This window comes from Pinus tabuliformis, chromosome 9 (assembly GCF_031772625.1).
Source record: "Pinus tabuliformis cultivar Carrire ecotype Pingquan chromosome 9, CPIR1, whole genome shotgun sequence".
Lineage (NCBI taxonomy): Eukaryota > Viridiplantae > Streptophyta > Pinopsida > Pinales > Pinaceae > Pinus > Pinus tabuliformis.
Window position 1 is genome coordinate 1,125,741,275 of NC_142307.1, and position 15,920 is coordinate 1,125,757,194.

The 15,920-nt window shown below is 39.0% G+C and overlaps 1 protein-coding gene and 1 pseudogene across 1 annotated transcript; one reads left to right on the forward strand and one right to left on the reverse strand.

Moving 5' to 3' along the window:
* Window positions 1-972, reverse strand: part of LOC149152605 (uncharacterized) — a 39,592-nt pseudogene extending 38,620 nt beyond the window's left edge.
* A 9,845-nt stretch (window positions 973-10,817) lies between these two features.
* LOC149152606 (uncharacterized) lies at window positions 10,818-14,758 on the forward strand. The gene is made up of 3 exons (XM_089443538.1): window positions 10,818-11,098; window positions 14,061-14,330; window positions 14,425-14,758. The coding sequence occupies exons 1-3, from the start codon at window positions 10,818-10,820 to the stop codon at window positions 14,756-14,758; spliced, it is 885 nt and encodes a 294-aa protein (XP_089299664.1).
* Window positions 14,759-15,920: the final 1,162 nt, after the last annotated feature.

Below are 15,920 nucleotides of genomic sequence, written 5' to 3' on the forward strand. Positions count from 1 at the left end.
TTATCACCTATCACCAAATCATATTGGAAGATAATCTCCAAATATTAACAAAATTGCTCCCTCCCTCATAATTATCTTTGTTAATAAAATGTTTTTCTTTTATCTTTATGTCATAATTATCTTTTCTTTTGTAAGTCAAAAGTTTCCATTAATTCAAAATAGAGTTACATCGTCATGAGCATAATCTTTGCAATCTTCTGACCTCACTCCTACTGGATTGGCTTGCTAGAAGAAGATAACATAACCAAAACGCTAAAAGAGTAGACAAACTAGATAAGCATGAATTGATATCCCAACCAAACTAGAAGGTCCCAAGGATCTGAATACATCCAAATATCATCACAGATCAGACGAGTTTATTAGAGCTGAGTGTTCCAGCCCATTGCTTGGAGATGGACGGGGGTTGAAGTCACAATATACATGATTCTCCATGTGAGCCAATCGTCCCTCTAGATGATTATTCTTCACATATATACATCATTGTCCCCATTCCAAAGTGGCCATCCGATCCTACATGTGCCACTGATTTTGTTGCAAGTCATTCATGAAGCCAATAAGTGTTCTTCTATCGTCATAGTGGTCCCTCCCAAGTTGTTCTAGGAGAATAGTTACATGTTGAAGGAAGTTGTCAAAAGTATTGAAGGGGAGTTGAAGCTCAATTCTACCAGGAGATTGGGCAGTGTTGGGATCTAGCTCCTCCCCTAAGTCTTAGTTGTCCTACCTATTCTCCTCCCTCTAGCTCCATGGCCCAACCCTGCGGCGAGCCTTGCCCTTTTGAAATTGTATAGGCGCAAGATAGGGAATCACAAACCAACAACAAAATACCAAGATGTCAGCCCTACCACGACATCCACCCAACTCTCGCCCGTTAACAAGCACAGTTACCCCTTGCCCCATGAAGAGCTCATAACCTATTAAAACCACCAAATAGCAATGAATTTTTCCACACCAATCCAATGATGACACATACATGATCTCTCAGGGTCAGCTTGACCACACACCCTCGATGACCAAGGACCTAGGAATCAACCACCACCCGGCAACCTAAACACTTAGACACATTGTTGCAGATGAGTTGGGAATTATGTACCCTCCACCACCCTTGTGTCCAAGGAAAGAATATTTGGAAATTGGAATACCAATAACTGGCAGGGCCTCGAACTTGCCTAGGAGACCCTTAACAAGCCATATAGGTCATACTTTCATGGTCAAGTTCAAAAAATATCAACCATCTTCCCTTGAAATAAAATCCTCTGGCTCAAACACCAACAAACAAAGTAAAAAAAAATTCCTGAAATTCCAGAACCGCCTATACCTAGCACCACAAATGAGAACCAATGTCAATTGAATCGAAATGCAACCCATGGAAGAAATAACCCCAAAAAAAGGTAAAAGAGAAGCAACAAAACTAGAAGAGAAGCGAAGGAGGTATACCAAATAGTAAGATTTGAAGGCACCCCTCCACAGAGCCCTGTGCTTCAACACCCCCACCCCCCCGCCCCAACATCTACCATATCATAACACACAGATGTAGAAGGTGGCTTGGAGGGGGAAACTCTCCCCTGGGTCCCAAGTGTGTGCCATTGGAAACCTCGAAGAGAAATGAATTTCGCCACTAGGATCAAGCGAAAAACTCTCTAACACCTTCCTTAACTAAGGAGCGGGGTTTGGCTCTAGCAAGGGGCCACCCTGTGTTGCGCATCCATCAAAACTTCCCATCACCCACACACCCACACCACCACTGTGAAAACACCTCATGTAATGTCAGAGTAAAACATATAACCTTTGCCCCCGCTCTAGAAACATCTTCATGCACAGATAGATCGTTGCATGTGTATGACCCATGAGTTCAATTGATAAGCCAAGTGGAGGTAGAAAATCTGGCTCCGTCCACATTTAATCCAACATTGATAGACACCCCCATTGGCGAATATTGTAATTATATTTATTTTTCAATTGTTTATTTAATAATTTCTTTTCATCTTTATTGTGAACATATAAATTTCCACAATTATTTTTTTATTTTATTAAAAATTGTATAGAAAACTCATTAAAATAAAATAAATAATTTACCTAAATATATGTAACTTAATTCCCAAAACTCCATTGCTCTAAGTTTGTTGGAGAAACTAATTATTATCCAAAACTCCCACTAACTCATAATTAAATACAATCTCCAAATATAACAAACTTACTCCCTACGTCATAGTTATCTTTATTTATAAAATACTTTCCTTGTATCTTTATCTCATTATCATAAACACCCTACCTCATAATTAAAATATCTTCCTTTTTCTCCATTTCATAATTATCTTTGCTTATGGACTAGCCTAGATCCATCTTAACTCTAGATCTACCAAGCGTCAGAGAGATCAAATATCTTTTCACTCTAAAAAGAGGTTTGCATCACAAGAGATTTGATCCCTCTCGGCACTTGGTAGATCTGTGGTTAAGATGGATCTAAATTGGTTTAATTATTAATTACTATTATTTATAGATATAATTATTAGTTATATGTTTTTCATTTTTTTAATTTTATTTTATTTCTGACCAAGTGAAAATGTTAAATAGGACATACAATATCTCTACCATACTGGGTTGGAGATTTTTATTTTATTTTATTTTACTTTATTGTTAATTACACCGTAAGGCGTTGATTAGTTAAGAATTTGGAGTTACAAGTTTGAATTTGTGATCGAGAATCGGAGAATGAAGAACCCTAGCTCTGCCGCCGCCAGGCCCTCGGTCGCCATCGGTTCTTGGATCGCCCCTGCTGCGGATGGGCACGAGAAACTCATGCACAGGTCAAGGGATTTTTCCCTCTCTGCGGACACGCAAAATGCTCTTATCATGAAAGCCGGTGCCGCAAACACGAATATTAGCGCGGATCTCTCTGCAGAGAACTTTGGGGTAGCACGGCCTCAGCTCCCTACTTTCACAACGAGCCTATGGAGCCATCCTCAGACTGCCGGCGTAGCAGCCAAGGGCATTCAAGCAGTACTCCGTGCAGCCTCTCCTCTGATCTTGGTTATTGGGAAGAAAAGGCCTGCATCGATTGGCAGTAAGCCTCTTCCACTCATGAGTCAAATCCAGGAAACGAATCATCACGCATGTGGCCTCTCTACACAGATCTGCAGTGGAAAGAGGCATACGGACTTTTCTGCCTCATTCCAGATACAAATCAAGCTCATTTCAGGCAAAACTATGCTACAATGGGTTAGCCAGACGGATCTAGTGCAGAATCTCAAGCATACACTGAGCATCAAACTGGGAATCCCCCATGCAGCTCAAAGGCTTCTCCACGAAGGTAAACAACTTGAGGATCCCTATCCTATTTATTTTTTCGGTATTAAGAAAGATGCATCCATTATTTTAACCCTTCGCTTGAGGGGAGGAGCTGCTGGAGAGTCATCTTCAGCTAAGGCATTTTCATATAAAGATGCAGTCCATGCTAATAAGCCTGAAAAGACAGATCCGCTAGTTCAGGCTCCACCCAAGCCTTTTCTGGTTGACAAATCGGAAGAGGACCCCTCTGTTGAGATCTCTTACCCGGACCTAGCAGATGACACCCAACAATTCGCTGAAAGGGCCATCATCTGCAAATTCAATGGGCTCTGGCCATGCTCAAAGGATCTTTATGACTGGATCAAGGACAACTGGACTCACCGCTGCAAGATTTACTTCTGTGCAAAGGGATATTTTATAGTGCTGTTCGACAATCTCGAGAACTACCAAGATGCCTTAGAAGAAGGCCCTTGGTTCATGGGTTCGGCAGGCCTCTTCTTAACTCCATGGTTCCCTGACTTTGATCCAGCTTCAGCAGTTATCACTAAAGCCCCTGTCTGGATCAGACTTCCAAATCTCCCAATTCACCTGTGGTGCACAGAGGTATACAGGCAAATAGGCAACACTTTGGGTTGCTTCTTAATGGGGGATTACGAGAGGGAACGGCAAGGTCTCTACACATATGCCAGAATTTGTGTAGAGTTAGATTTAAGCAAGGGATTGCCATAGCAAATCAATCTCAAGATCAAAGACTCGGTTTGGACTCAGCTTCTAGACTATGAAAACACTGCCTTTCGGTGCCGCCATTGTCACCTCACAGGGCACCTGCAGAACTCCTGCCCATCGCTGACAGCAAGATCGAAAAAGGGACTCTTTGCAAAAACCAAACCCAAGCGTTGGGCTCCCTGCCCTCCACCGCCAACTGGGAGCCCCAGCTCCCCAGGTTCGAAGGATGGGGAAAGCGACTTAGAACCAGATCAGGCGCCTCAGTCGATGGATCCTCCCATGGATACTATGGGACACGCCCCGGACATAGCAATCGCCCAGAAACGCAACCATGAGACCTCCTCTGAATCAGAAAAGGAATTCCCGATGACAGAGATTTCCAGTCTTCAAGTTGTCTTAGCTCATCCTCCCCATGATGGCTGGACAAAAGTCAATAAAAAGAAAGGGAAAAAACAATGTGTTGTAGCTTCTACCCCAATGGGGTAAAGGTCAGTTAGTATGTCTGTAATTTCAAGTTATCTGCTGTTGCCATAAGCTTGAATCTTTTCACCGGGACCGAGGTTGATGGATACATCATTTCCGGTCTGCCGGTCTCTTGCTTCTCCTGATTGTACTATATTTTCTACTTAATAGAATTAGTCTTTACCTAGAAAAAAAAAAAAAAAAAAAAAATACACCGTAAGGCGTTTCCTTTGAAATGAACTCACCAAACTGTCACGGTGTACAGTTTTGCAGCGTTTGATGAGATGTTAGACGATTAAACAAATTCTCACCGTTGGATGTCGGATATCATAGGTGGTTATAGTAATTTTGGATATTATAAACCGTTATAGTAAGTTTGTTACGAGTCGTTACAGTAACTACGGTTTGCAACAACTCAAAATACATGTATATAAAGAATTGGTTGCATGCGCTTTAGGCTCTTCCTCCATGGCTACATTGAGCGTTGTGTGGATGGCCTTTTTAGCCTCCTTCTTGGCGCTCTTCTGGGCCTCCACGTGAATCGAAGCGAATGAAATTTTAGCTGCGGTTAAGACCACTTTGGCCGAGATGTCTTCCGAGGAGTTGGTACAGGCCCTCTATCTTGAGGTAATGGAGGCAACGCTTCTCTTTCTCGAAGCTACTGCTCTTTCACTCGGCCTTCTCCTTCTCCTCCCCAACTTCTCTCCACACTTACATCTCTTCCATCATGTTCTTCCGTTCTCTGTCTCTACTGTTTCAGTTTTTCATCTTGATAATCCCAAGCTCTTGTAAGAAACAATTATTAAATGTTTGTCAGAGAATAACATAAAGCAGACGAAGAAAATAACATATTGCTACTGTTGAGCGAAACCGTACCTATGATTCCAACGACCAACCGAATCGTATCACCGATCACCATTCTTTCGTCGAAGGAAAATCGCAGGAGAAGGGGCAATTCGAATCCTGATTGTAGCAGTCAATGTTACAGGAGGACGGAAAGTTGTCTCCGCTATTTTTGGCGACAGAAAGTACATGTAGAGAAAGAAATAGTGGGTGTATATAAAGGTTTAAATCTCGCATATGCTCTCAAAATAAGCACCACTACAACTCCGCCAACCTATACCAATAAGATTAGGGTTGGCATCGCCTAATTCCACACCTGCCTTATCTGTTTCTTCGTAATTAGTGCCTAATTCGACTATGGAGGGAGGCAATACCACTCGCCCAGCGTAACAAGTCGGCTTACTGCTGCCTTTAGCCCATCTCGGAAACACGCTTATAAGGAAGATTTTTTAAATTTAACTTTTCTTGAAACACGCTTATAACAGAGATTTTCCAAGAAAGTTTGACCCATATCAATATTTACTTGAAACTGTATCTTCCAAAAGCAAAAAAACCAAAAGATTTGCGTCTCACAAATTAATTTTTCTTTTAGATCTAGGATAATCGGTAACTGGTGAGAGTTATCCTAAGCAGGCCCAGGATCAAATCCAACTGGCTGCCACTATAAACCTAGGCTAGGTGCAACAGCCTGCAAGCCGCACACAATAGCAATTAACTTATGCCTCAACAAGAGCCGAGACGTCCACTCTGGGGTCGCCTACTCTTCTAGCCAAGACACAATAGGCCATATACTCAACGAGATTTGAACCTCCGTCTCGTGGGTTTCACCCAGCGAAACTTACCGTTAAACCCCATATCACTGTATGTCTCACAAATTAATTTTGACCATAACTCCATTTACGATTGTGAAGACATTGCCCATGATATTGGACCATTTCCAAAAGGCCAAAAGTTGCTTGAAAACTCCATGATATTCGAGCGAAAACCAAATTGTTTTGCAGGGAACTCAAACCGTTTTGGGAACACGGTATGCACCTTTACGATGCAACTTGACATATACCATATACTGTCCATACTGCAATTACCATTGAGCATTGAGGATGTATATGTGATTTTTTGACCTTCATTTTGCTTTTGAAATAATTTAAAAAGGTTAAGTTTATGGAATTTTTAAAAATAAAAATATAATATATGTATTTTAAGTTATTTTTTAAAAAATCTAAACACTCAGAATCTAGCATTGGGAGCTAAACTGATCAAGCAGCGACTTCGATAAAGACAATCTCAGATCCGACAATCTCAGATCCCCTCTCAGCAATCTAATTTTTAAAGTTGGGCCTCTTATAAGAGATAATGCATATTGGATTCCCAGGAATCGCAAACATATTAGAATTTGGGAGGATAGCATTATGAATAGACCTCCGATTGCAAACTCGAGTCTAAGGAGAGAAAGAAGCGAACTTAAAATCGCTATGGGACATATCGTCTTGGCATGGAGATAGTTGGGCAGGCTGGAAAACACCCAACGTTCCAGCTGCGTGGTTGCCAGATTATGCCATGCTGCTTCAGATGCTTCATGGAGCTGCCCCTATTCACGCGAGAAGAAAAGATTCGAGAGGTTGGGGAGCGAATCAGACAGGATATTCAGTGGCTCACGGCTATGCCAAAATCACGGAGAGACCCCACGTCCCCCCCAATCCGGTGCCTTGGAAAGGTATCTTGAATTTTCCCACTATTCCAAAGATTGATTTTTTCTGCTAGTTGTTATGCCATCAAAAAATCCTAACAGAGGATAGGCTGCAAAAAAGGGGATTTCTTGGTCCTTCAAGATGCGTTCTATGTAAAGAAAATTCTGAATTTGTTGTTCATATTTCTCTGGAATGCAAATTTACAATCCTAATCTGACAGGAGCTTCTTGGAACGCTGAAATTGATGCCCAACCTCCCCCACGCAGTTCCGGATTTGTTTGCTGGGTGGTTAGCTAGATATCCAGGACCAGGCCCAAAAAAAAAGATTTTCAAATTTGCTTGAACTGCCCCTGCCCAAATTTATCAGCTGGCAAACCTGGTTGGAAAGGAATAGAAGGATTTTCAGGGACAAGGAACAGAACTATAAGGTAGTTGCACACACAATTAAAGGACAGCTAAATGAGTGGCTGAGTGATAAAGATGACGACTCAAACCTAAGCCAGCATGACATGGAGTTCGGAGCAGCTCTCAATCTAAAATTCCAGAAGTCGATAATATCACCTATATGCCTTAAAGACTGGCAAATAAGGAAAAACGGAGAAGAATTTCAAGCTTGGATGAACAATCAAAATCTTCCCTCCATGTTCTTTGATGGAGAGCCAAGGGAAATCCAGGAAGGGCTAGAGCAGGAGGCATAATTATAAATCCAAAAGAGTCTTCCATCCACAGGTTTGCTTGGGGTCTAGGCCTCACCACAAGCATTCAAGCGGAAGTCATGGCACTGTTCCAAGGGATCAAAACACTGAGGGATATGGGACTCACAGAAGCAACTGTTTTGGGAGATTCCCAAATCATTATCAATGCAATGGTGACCAATGCAAATCTGGCAGATCTGCGACTGGCAAGGACAATTACAAGAATCAAAAGCATGAACAAACACCTGAATCTGACATTTTTCCATATTCTGAGAACCAATAACAAGGAAGCAGATGTAGAAGCAAATAAGGCAGCCCAGCTAGATGCTGGATCTATCCTAAGAGATAATGAACTCTCCTAGGACCCAATCCCCTAAAAAATCTCTATGTTCTTCTGACTTTTGCTAAAGCAGTTTGTTTGTATCCATAAACTAGGGAAGTCAGCAGAAAAAGGTCACGTGAAAAATTGTAAAAAAATGCGATTCAAAAGTGATTGTGGCATGCTCGGCTAGTTGGAGAGATCCCAAGAAACCAGTCTCAGCTCTTGTAACCGAACTCATGGTATTTTGCCAGATAGTTAATGAAAGTCCCATAACCGTTTATGTAAAAAAAAAAAACATTAATTGAAATTAAATTTGTTAATTTAATATTAAAAAATATTGTTGGTTTGTTTTTTGTTTGTATTTTAAAAATTTCAAAAACAACATTTTATGATCACCATATTTTAGATGAGTAAAAATATCAGAAAGTATAGTGTTGTAAGAAATATTTTGAAATTGTGATTTAATATGTATATATACAATTAATTTAAAGAAAAGTGAACTTTATTTTAACTGTCTTAACATTTATAATCACAATAACTTTTTTGAAACCATGACTCTTTAACAATGCTCCATGTTGAGGATTTGTTCTTATATTATTAATATTGATTATTTTCTTCATCTCGGTACTCCTTTTGGTTCACCATCTCCATGTATCTTAACTCTTTTTGGTTGGCAGACTCCATTTGGTTCACCATCTCCATGTATCTTAACTTTTTTTGGTTAGCAGTCTCCATGTGTCTTAATTTTCTTTCATCATCCAATTCTCTATCGCACTCTAATTTCTCTAAGATCTTAGATATATAATTTTAATATTGTTGTTATTATGATGATAAACACCATCTTTATTTTTTATTGACCAATAAAACAGTAGAATAACCTTATCCTTCAACCAATGGTTTAACCAAGACCTAGCATTATTAAACCACTTTTACATAGGCTTAACATAGTTTATTTACCAATAATATTATAAATTAACCTTATCCTTTATATAACAAATTAACCTCATTCTTTAATATCCTATGATTGCACCGAGAGGGCCAACCTTATTAGGGAGAATGATTATCTAACTTTTGACTTTTTCATGCCAATTTTAACCAACAAAGGAATTTAAAATACAGAATAGTCCATCAATTTTTTAAAGTACAGCTTGCCACAACTTGAACTGGTAATGGAGAGATTGCAGGTTTAATTGATGACACAGTTTACACGTAATTATGACAAAATTGATTAGGAGGAAGTTAGTCAACGAGAAATCTGAGTTCATGCATCATCATATATAATCAATTTTTAAGTCAAATTACTTGACCTATGTACTCTATTTTGGTTGAAATTTTACCATATATTTTAAAATATTTTGGTTGAAATTTTACCATATATTTTAAAATGAAATTATGATGGCCTCTATTGGACATGTTTGTTTTATTACTGTGTTTGCTAGGAAGATAAAACTCTACCCATTTGTTATAAGATCCTATCCCCACTGCTCTGTCATTGAAGATAAAACTCTACCCATTTGTTATAAGATACTATCCCCATTGCTCCGTCATTGACACGATGCTCCATGATACTCAGTACAGCCATGCAATAAATTGAAATTTAATTAGAATGTGTGCTCATATAGGTCTGTGTGTATTGGTACGCATGGTCGCATCTTCTGTCAAGTACTTTCTGGTGATTGAAATAAAATTGAGTGTTTAAAATTTGAAATTTCATTTAAAAAAAAACTATTTAGATTAATAAATTTAAGATATTAAATATAATAAATATTAGATAATATAATTGTGAAAAAGTGATTGTTTATTTTGTTTTTGAAGATTTTTAAATTGCATTTTATATTTTTACGTCGTAAGGCGTTTCCCTCTTAAATCCACTTTCCTCTTACCTTACATGTCAAAATATGATCCATTTGATATAATGTTAGACGATTAAAATGTTTGCTGCCGTTGATAAAAAATTTAGTTATAACTGAAACCATAACAGCCTAGACTTCATCTTTTTCAAGAACCAGTGAACCCTGAAGATAGACGGCCATGGCTTGGGTTGTAGAGTGAAAGTAGACTTCCATGGTTTGCAACAGGCTTGCGTTGCAGAATGGAGATAGACGACCATGGTTGCAACGGGGTTGCAGAATGGAGATAGATGGCCATGGTTGCAACGGGCTTGCATTGCATTGCAGAATGGAGGTAGACGACCATGGTTACAACGGGCTTGCTTTTTAGAATGGAGGTAGATGACCATGGTTACAACAGGCTTGCTTTTCAGAATGAAGGTAGACGGTAGGCCAGCCTGTACATAACTCCATAGAAACCCTTCGCCTTCTTATTTAAGGATAGTGAATTCGTTACAGTAAGGTGAAGCTGAAAAGCTGGAGCAAAAGAAGCACCTCTTATCTTGCTCATATCCTCGGAAATGAATGAGATGAAGAACTTCTATTCCTTCTCATTCTGCTCGCTCTCTCCCACAATATCTATTTAGTGGTTGGTGATGTTCTTGGATTTCTACTCTTCTCAGCTAGAGCACCTGCTCTTGTTCGTTGTTCTCGGGACCTGTATCCGGATAGGATGTTAGAGAGGCAGAGGCAGGCCATCGGGGATCTGATTTGAAATTGGAAGAACAAAGAGAAGTTCCCATTTGATGACTGGTTGAACAGACAAACTACTTGGCACATAGTATAGCTCCTGTAACGGGGTAGCTTAACTAAATGAAGGTAGACAGTTCTCCTTGTGTGAAATAGTGTTGTGGAGAGAAAGAGCATATGTAGAGGCAAAAGGAAAACTTTATGTTTCAGTGGGAAGATGGGTTCAAAGGAGAGAAAATCGAGGGTGGGTTTGAAGCTACCAATCCCAGCTCAGGAAGACGCATTTTCTAAGCCAATTCCATTGCCGCTTCCACTGCCGAAGCCCTCTAACATGAATCGTGCCTACAAGTTGCCCTGTGTTCCTCTTGAAGAAGTTACACTGGAAGATCTCCAGAAGATTTCAACTTTGGGGTGTGGGAGTAGTGGTAAGTTCTACAAGGTTAAGCATGCCAAGACTGAGAAAATTTATGCCCTCAAAATCATTCACGGAAAGCACTAGCTTGCTCTCTGAAAGCAAATAATGAGGGAAATGGAGATTCTCTGAAGGGCGAATTCTCCACACATCGTGCAGTGTTATGGCATATGCTCTACAAATATATGGAGTTTGGGTTTATATTTGCTGGAATGTGTGCTTGGAAGGTTCCCTTGTTTGTCTTCAGGGCAGAGGCTTGATTGGCCTACTTTAGTGGTGGCCATTTGTTTCCGCGACCCTCCATTGCCGCCACCTGATGTATCACCAGAGTTTCAGAGTTTTATCAGATGTTGCTTCAAAAGGATGCATTACTTCGCCATAATGCACATCGGTTGCTTTCGCATCCCTTTTTGAAGAAGTATGAACAACAAACTTGTGACCTGTCTCCCCTCCTGAGGTATTTACACCTATAGAATTTTGAATTCCTTTCTGTATTTTGATCACTGCAGAAGCTCTTACATAATTTGTTTGTGTTTTTGTGATCAAAAAAAAAAACATGATTAACTAACTATTCTGGACAGACATATCTATAATGGCTTGAAATACCAATTACTTGTTTTGCAGCGCTTTCCGTTGTCTGAAAAATCTTCTTGAATGATGATGATAAGTTTACTTGGACAATGTGCAGTTATATGAATCAAAATCCTTTTTTAATGAGAGATAGGCTACTTGGACTATGTGGATTTTGGTCCCATCAAATCACAAAGGCTGGTCTTATGTTCATGGATCTTTTCTCAACGATCATCATCTTTACAACATTGGATCAGTAAATTTTGCCCAATTCAGATTCTAGAGCGTGAATAATTGGGTTTGAGAGGCAAACACACCTCTGAGCTCACCAAGTTTCGTTGAAACGATATTGCCAGTTTTACAGCCTTGTTAGGCCATTGAACTCAGGGAGTTGGCATTTTGACTCTTTTGGAAAATGAAACTTTTATTAAAGCCGCCAAGCCTTGAACTACAAGCCTCTGAACTCAAATAGTTGGCACCTTGGCTCCTGTCATGAAGAAAAACTTTATAGCTCTTCTTGTTTGCTAAAATTTCAGAAATGTGCAGTGTTTCTAATCTGTCTGGTTTGCTTCTGCATCTTGGATATCACTACAGAATCTCTTACATGGTTTGTTTGTGTTTGTGTGATCAAAATAAAAAACAAAAAATATGATTACCATTTGTACCTTGTGTCTACTGTCCTCGAAGGGGTCTGATATAGGATTAAATCACCCACCATGCCCTGGGTGCATAATAGACAAGTGGAAACCCTCCCCTCAAAGCTGGAAGTTCAAAAAGTTGCCTGCTGGGCTTTGTTTCTAATTTTGGAGAGTAGATACTATGATTTTTTGGTGGCTATGAGTGAATAGCATTTGTAAATCATATACTATTACTCTCATACTGAATGGCTTTGCTATTGATTATCTGAATGATACTGGCAAGCAACCTAGTTTGAATTGTTACCCTAGTGATTTGGTCAAACCCATACCCTGGGATCTGTTATGTTCATTAATAATTCCCATGATTCTTGTATGATGCCTATATCAAGTCCATCTTGCAGGAGCATGCACACTAAACTAGAGGAAAGCCATGAAAGGCATAGGGTAAGATCATATTTTGAAAAGTATGCTTCAGACAGTAGGATATATTTAAAACATCATATTGGATAGAAGAATCTATTTAAGAGTTCGTATTGCTTGTAGAGTGAAGAAATTATTGGTGTTGGGCTAAGAGTTTTCTTCCATCTCTAATACATAGAATTTGGTTTTTCCTCCTCCCCTCTTTCTCCCTTTGTATCTTCATATACACATCTATTGCAGCGGCCACTGCATAAATTCTCCCAAAATTGTTATGCCTGTGGTTTTATTTTCTGCATGCATAATAATATAAGGTCTTGTTTAACATTTTTGCAATATATTCTTCCTCTTTCTTCTTTGTATCTATATCCAAGCACTTATTGTGGTGGCCACTGCATAAATTCCGTCACAGTTTCTATGTTTCTTGTTTTATCTTGTCTGCCAGCATAATATAAGACCATAATATAAGGTCTTAGGTCTTGTTAAGAAAGTGTGCTATATCTTTCAGTTTTTGTGTTTGCTCAATTGTTGCATAATATAAGACCATAATATAAGGTCTTAGGTCTTGTTAAGCAAGTGTGCTATATCTTTAAGTTTTTGTGACTCATTAAAGCATCTTTGCTATTGAGAGGTTATGGGTTCAATTTTCTCGACACTCTTGGGGTCGACACTCTTGGAGTTGGGCTCTGTGATTGAGCTGACAGGCAGTGATCTCTTTGGGTGGATCTGACTGATACAAATATTCTGTGGACGTAGTAGTCACCAATCTTTGAGGTCTGTGAACCATAGAAAAAAGTGTGCCATATCTTCAACCTAGGCCAGCACTATTTCAATTCCATGCCATCGATGAACAATTTCATTTTCCATTTTTCCATGAGGATACAACTATATTGTAGTGACCCTTGAGCCATCTTGAAATCGATGAACAATTCGATTTTCCATTTTACCACGAGGATACAACTATATTGTAGTGACCCCTCAGCCATCTTGAAATTGCCAAAGTAGACTTTTAAGGTTTTAGTTTTTATGGTTAGTAATTGATACTACAAAAGGATTATTGTGTTTGATAAGTTTATTAAGCTGTCTGGTAATGGCACCTCTTGTAGCTCAATGTTTTTTACCAATTGGTTGGCACATTAAAAATTCAGTTGAATTAGTTTATTGCGTTAAGGTGGTTTGTTTCCAAAGTGGATTTTTAGTGGTTGAGTTCTGTCTGTTAACTGATTGCTCCATTGAACTTGTTGCCATTCCATGTTTGCTATTTCAATTCAGTTCAGATTGGGATGTTTTCCTTTTATATGAACTATGTATTGTTTTTGAAGCATGTTAAATAAATCAGCAATAAAAATTTGGACTCTACCATATATCTCCCTTTTCAGATTATCCACACCTTCCACTAAGAGATGAAGTTTATATTTATGTCTGCAGCTCCTCTTGTCAGTGGACAAAGGCTACAAAAATATGTTTACGATAAGATCTCAAATGAAATGCCTGAAGGGCCTTACTGTCTTGTTTACATTCATACCTCTGTTCAAAGGAGTGAAAACTGCCCTGGCATGTCTACTTTGTGGTTGATCTATGAGGAACTTCCTCCGACTTTTAAGGAAAGGCTTCAGGTGGTGTATTTCCTACATCCAGGGCTTCAGTCAAGACTGTTTTTTGCAACCCTTGGCCGTTTCTTCTTGAGTGCAGGGTGATTATTAAGCTGAGTTTGCTTTTTGATTCAAATAATTCATTAGAAGTAATTGTTGCAGATGTGCTCATGCAGTTTTTGATGTGTTATCCAGTTTATACTGGAAACTGAAGTATGTAAATCGTCTAGAATTTATCTGGGATTACATTAGGAAGGGACAGATTGAGATTCCTAATTTTGTGTATGACCATGATGATCAACTGGAAGACAGATCTTTGATGGACTATGGTGTTGAAACAAATCCCTTTCAAGTTTATGACATGCCTGCCATTGGATCATCTGATTCTCGATACTCCTCGAGATGGCCTCCTAGGCACTGTGCAAACTTTATCCATCAATTATGGCCATTTGTTGTACAACATTGTATTTTATTGCTTTTCCTTATGTATGCAAATGTGAGTGATCCCTTTCCAAGTGACTTCCCTTGATAGGAGACTGTGTTCTTGAGAGAAGGCACTTTCTTGTTTTTCTATTGCAGTTTAGTTAGCAAAAATCCCGGTGCTATAAAATTATGCCATTCCGCATTGGTTGTACATATATGCAAAGAGTCAAACCTAAAAACATGGCAGCATGCAATTACTATGCTTTAGTAGTTCATCTTGCCGAAGGTGTTGATGGAAAAAAGGGTGTGTAGTGCAGAAGCATGGTCCAGATTATTGTCATTGGAAAGAAAATCTACTTTTTGTGTTAAAACTTGGCTTTCAAAAGCATGACTAGCACACATTGTCTGCAGGGTTTTTGCCTCAAAGCTAGCCAATTTCCACTACTTGACTGAAGAACTACTCTTAGAGTCAAATTTGTACTTTGACTGCTGAATTAAATTTTGATGTACCTTCTATGTATAGAATAATATATCTTGTCATGAAGAAAAACTTCATAACTCTTCCTGTTTGCTAAAATTTAAAAAATGTGCAGTGTTTATAATATGTCTAGTCTTCTTTTGCATCTTGGATATCACTACAGAAGCTCTTACATGGTTTGTTTGTGTTTGTGTGATCAGAATTAAAAAAAAAAAAAAAAACATGATTAACCAACTGTTTTGGACAGACATATTTATAATGGCTTGGAAATGAATTACTTGTTTTGCAGTGCTTTCCCTTCTCTGAAAAAATCTTGTTGAATGATAATGATACGTTTACTTGGACAATGTTCAGTTATCTGAATAAAAATCCTTTTTGAATGACAGATAGGTTACTTGGAGTATGTGGATTTTGGTCCCATCAAATCATGAAGTTTGTTCTTATGTTCATGGATCTTTTCTCAACGATCATCAACTTTACAACATCGGATCAATAAATTTTTCCCAATTCAAATTCTAGAGCATGAATAATTGGGCTTGAGAGGCAAACACACCTCTGAGCTCACCAAATTTAGCTGAAACGATATTTCCAGTTTGTTCTTACTGTATCACACCTGGGCTATATCATTATGCCTGTATGGTCGATCTTCTTGTCCATGTAGGGAAACTGGATGATGCACATGCCGTTATTAAAAAGATTCCCTTAAAAATTGATTTTGGGGTGTGGGGACCCTTGCTCAGTGCCTGCAGGATTCAGAGATGGTAGCAAGGAGGATTGTACAAGAAAATTT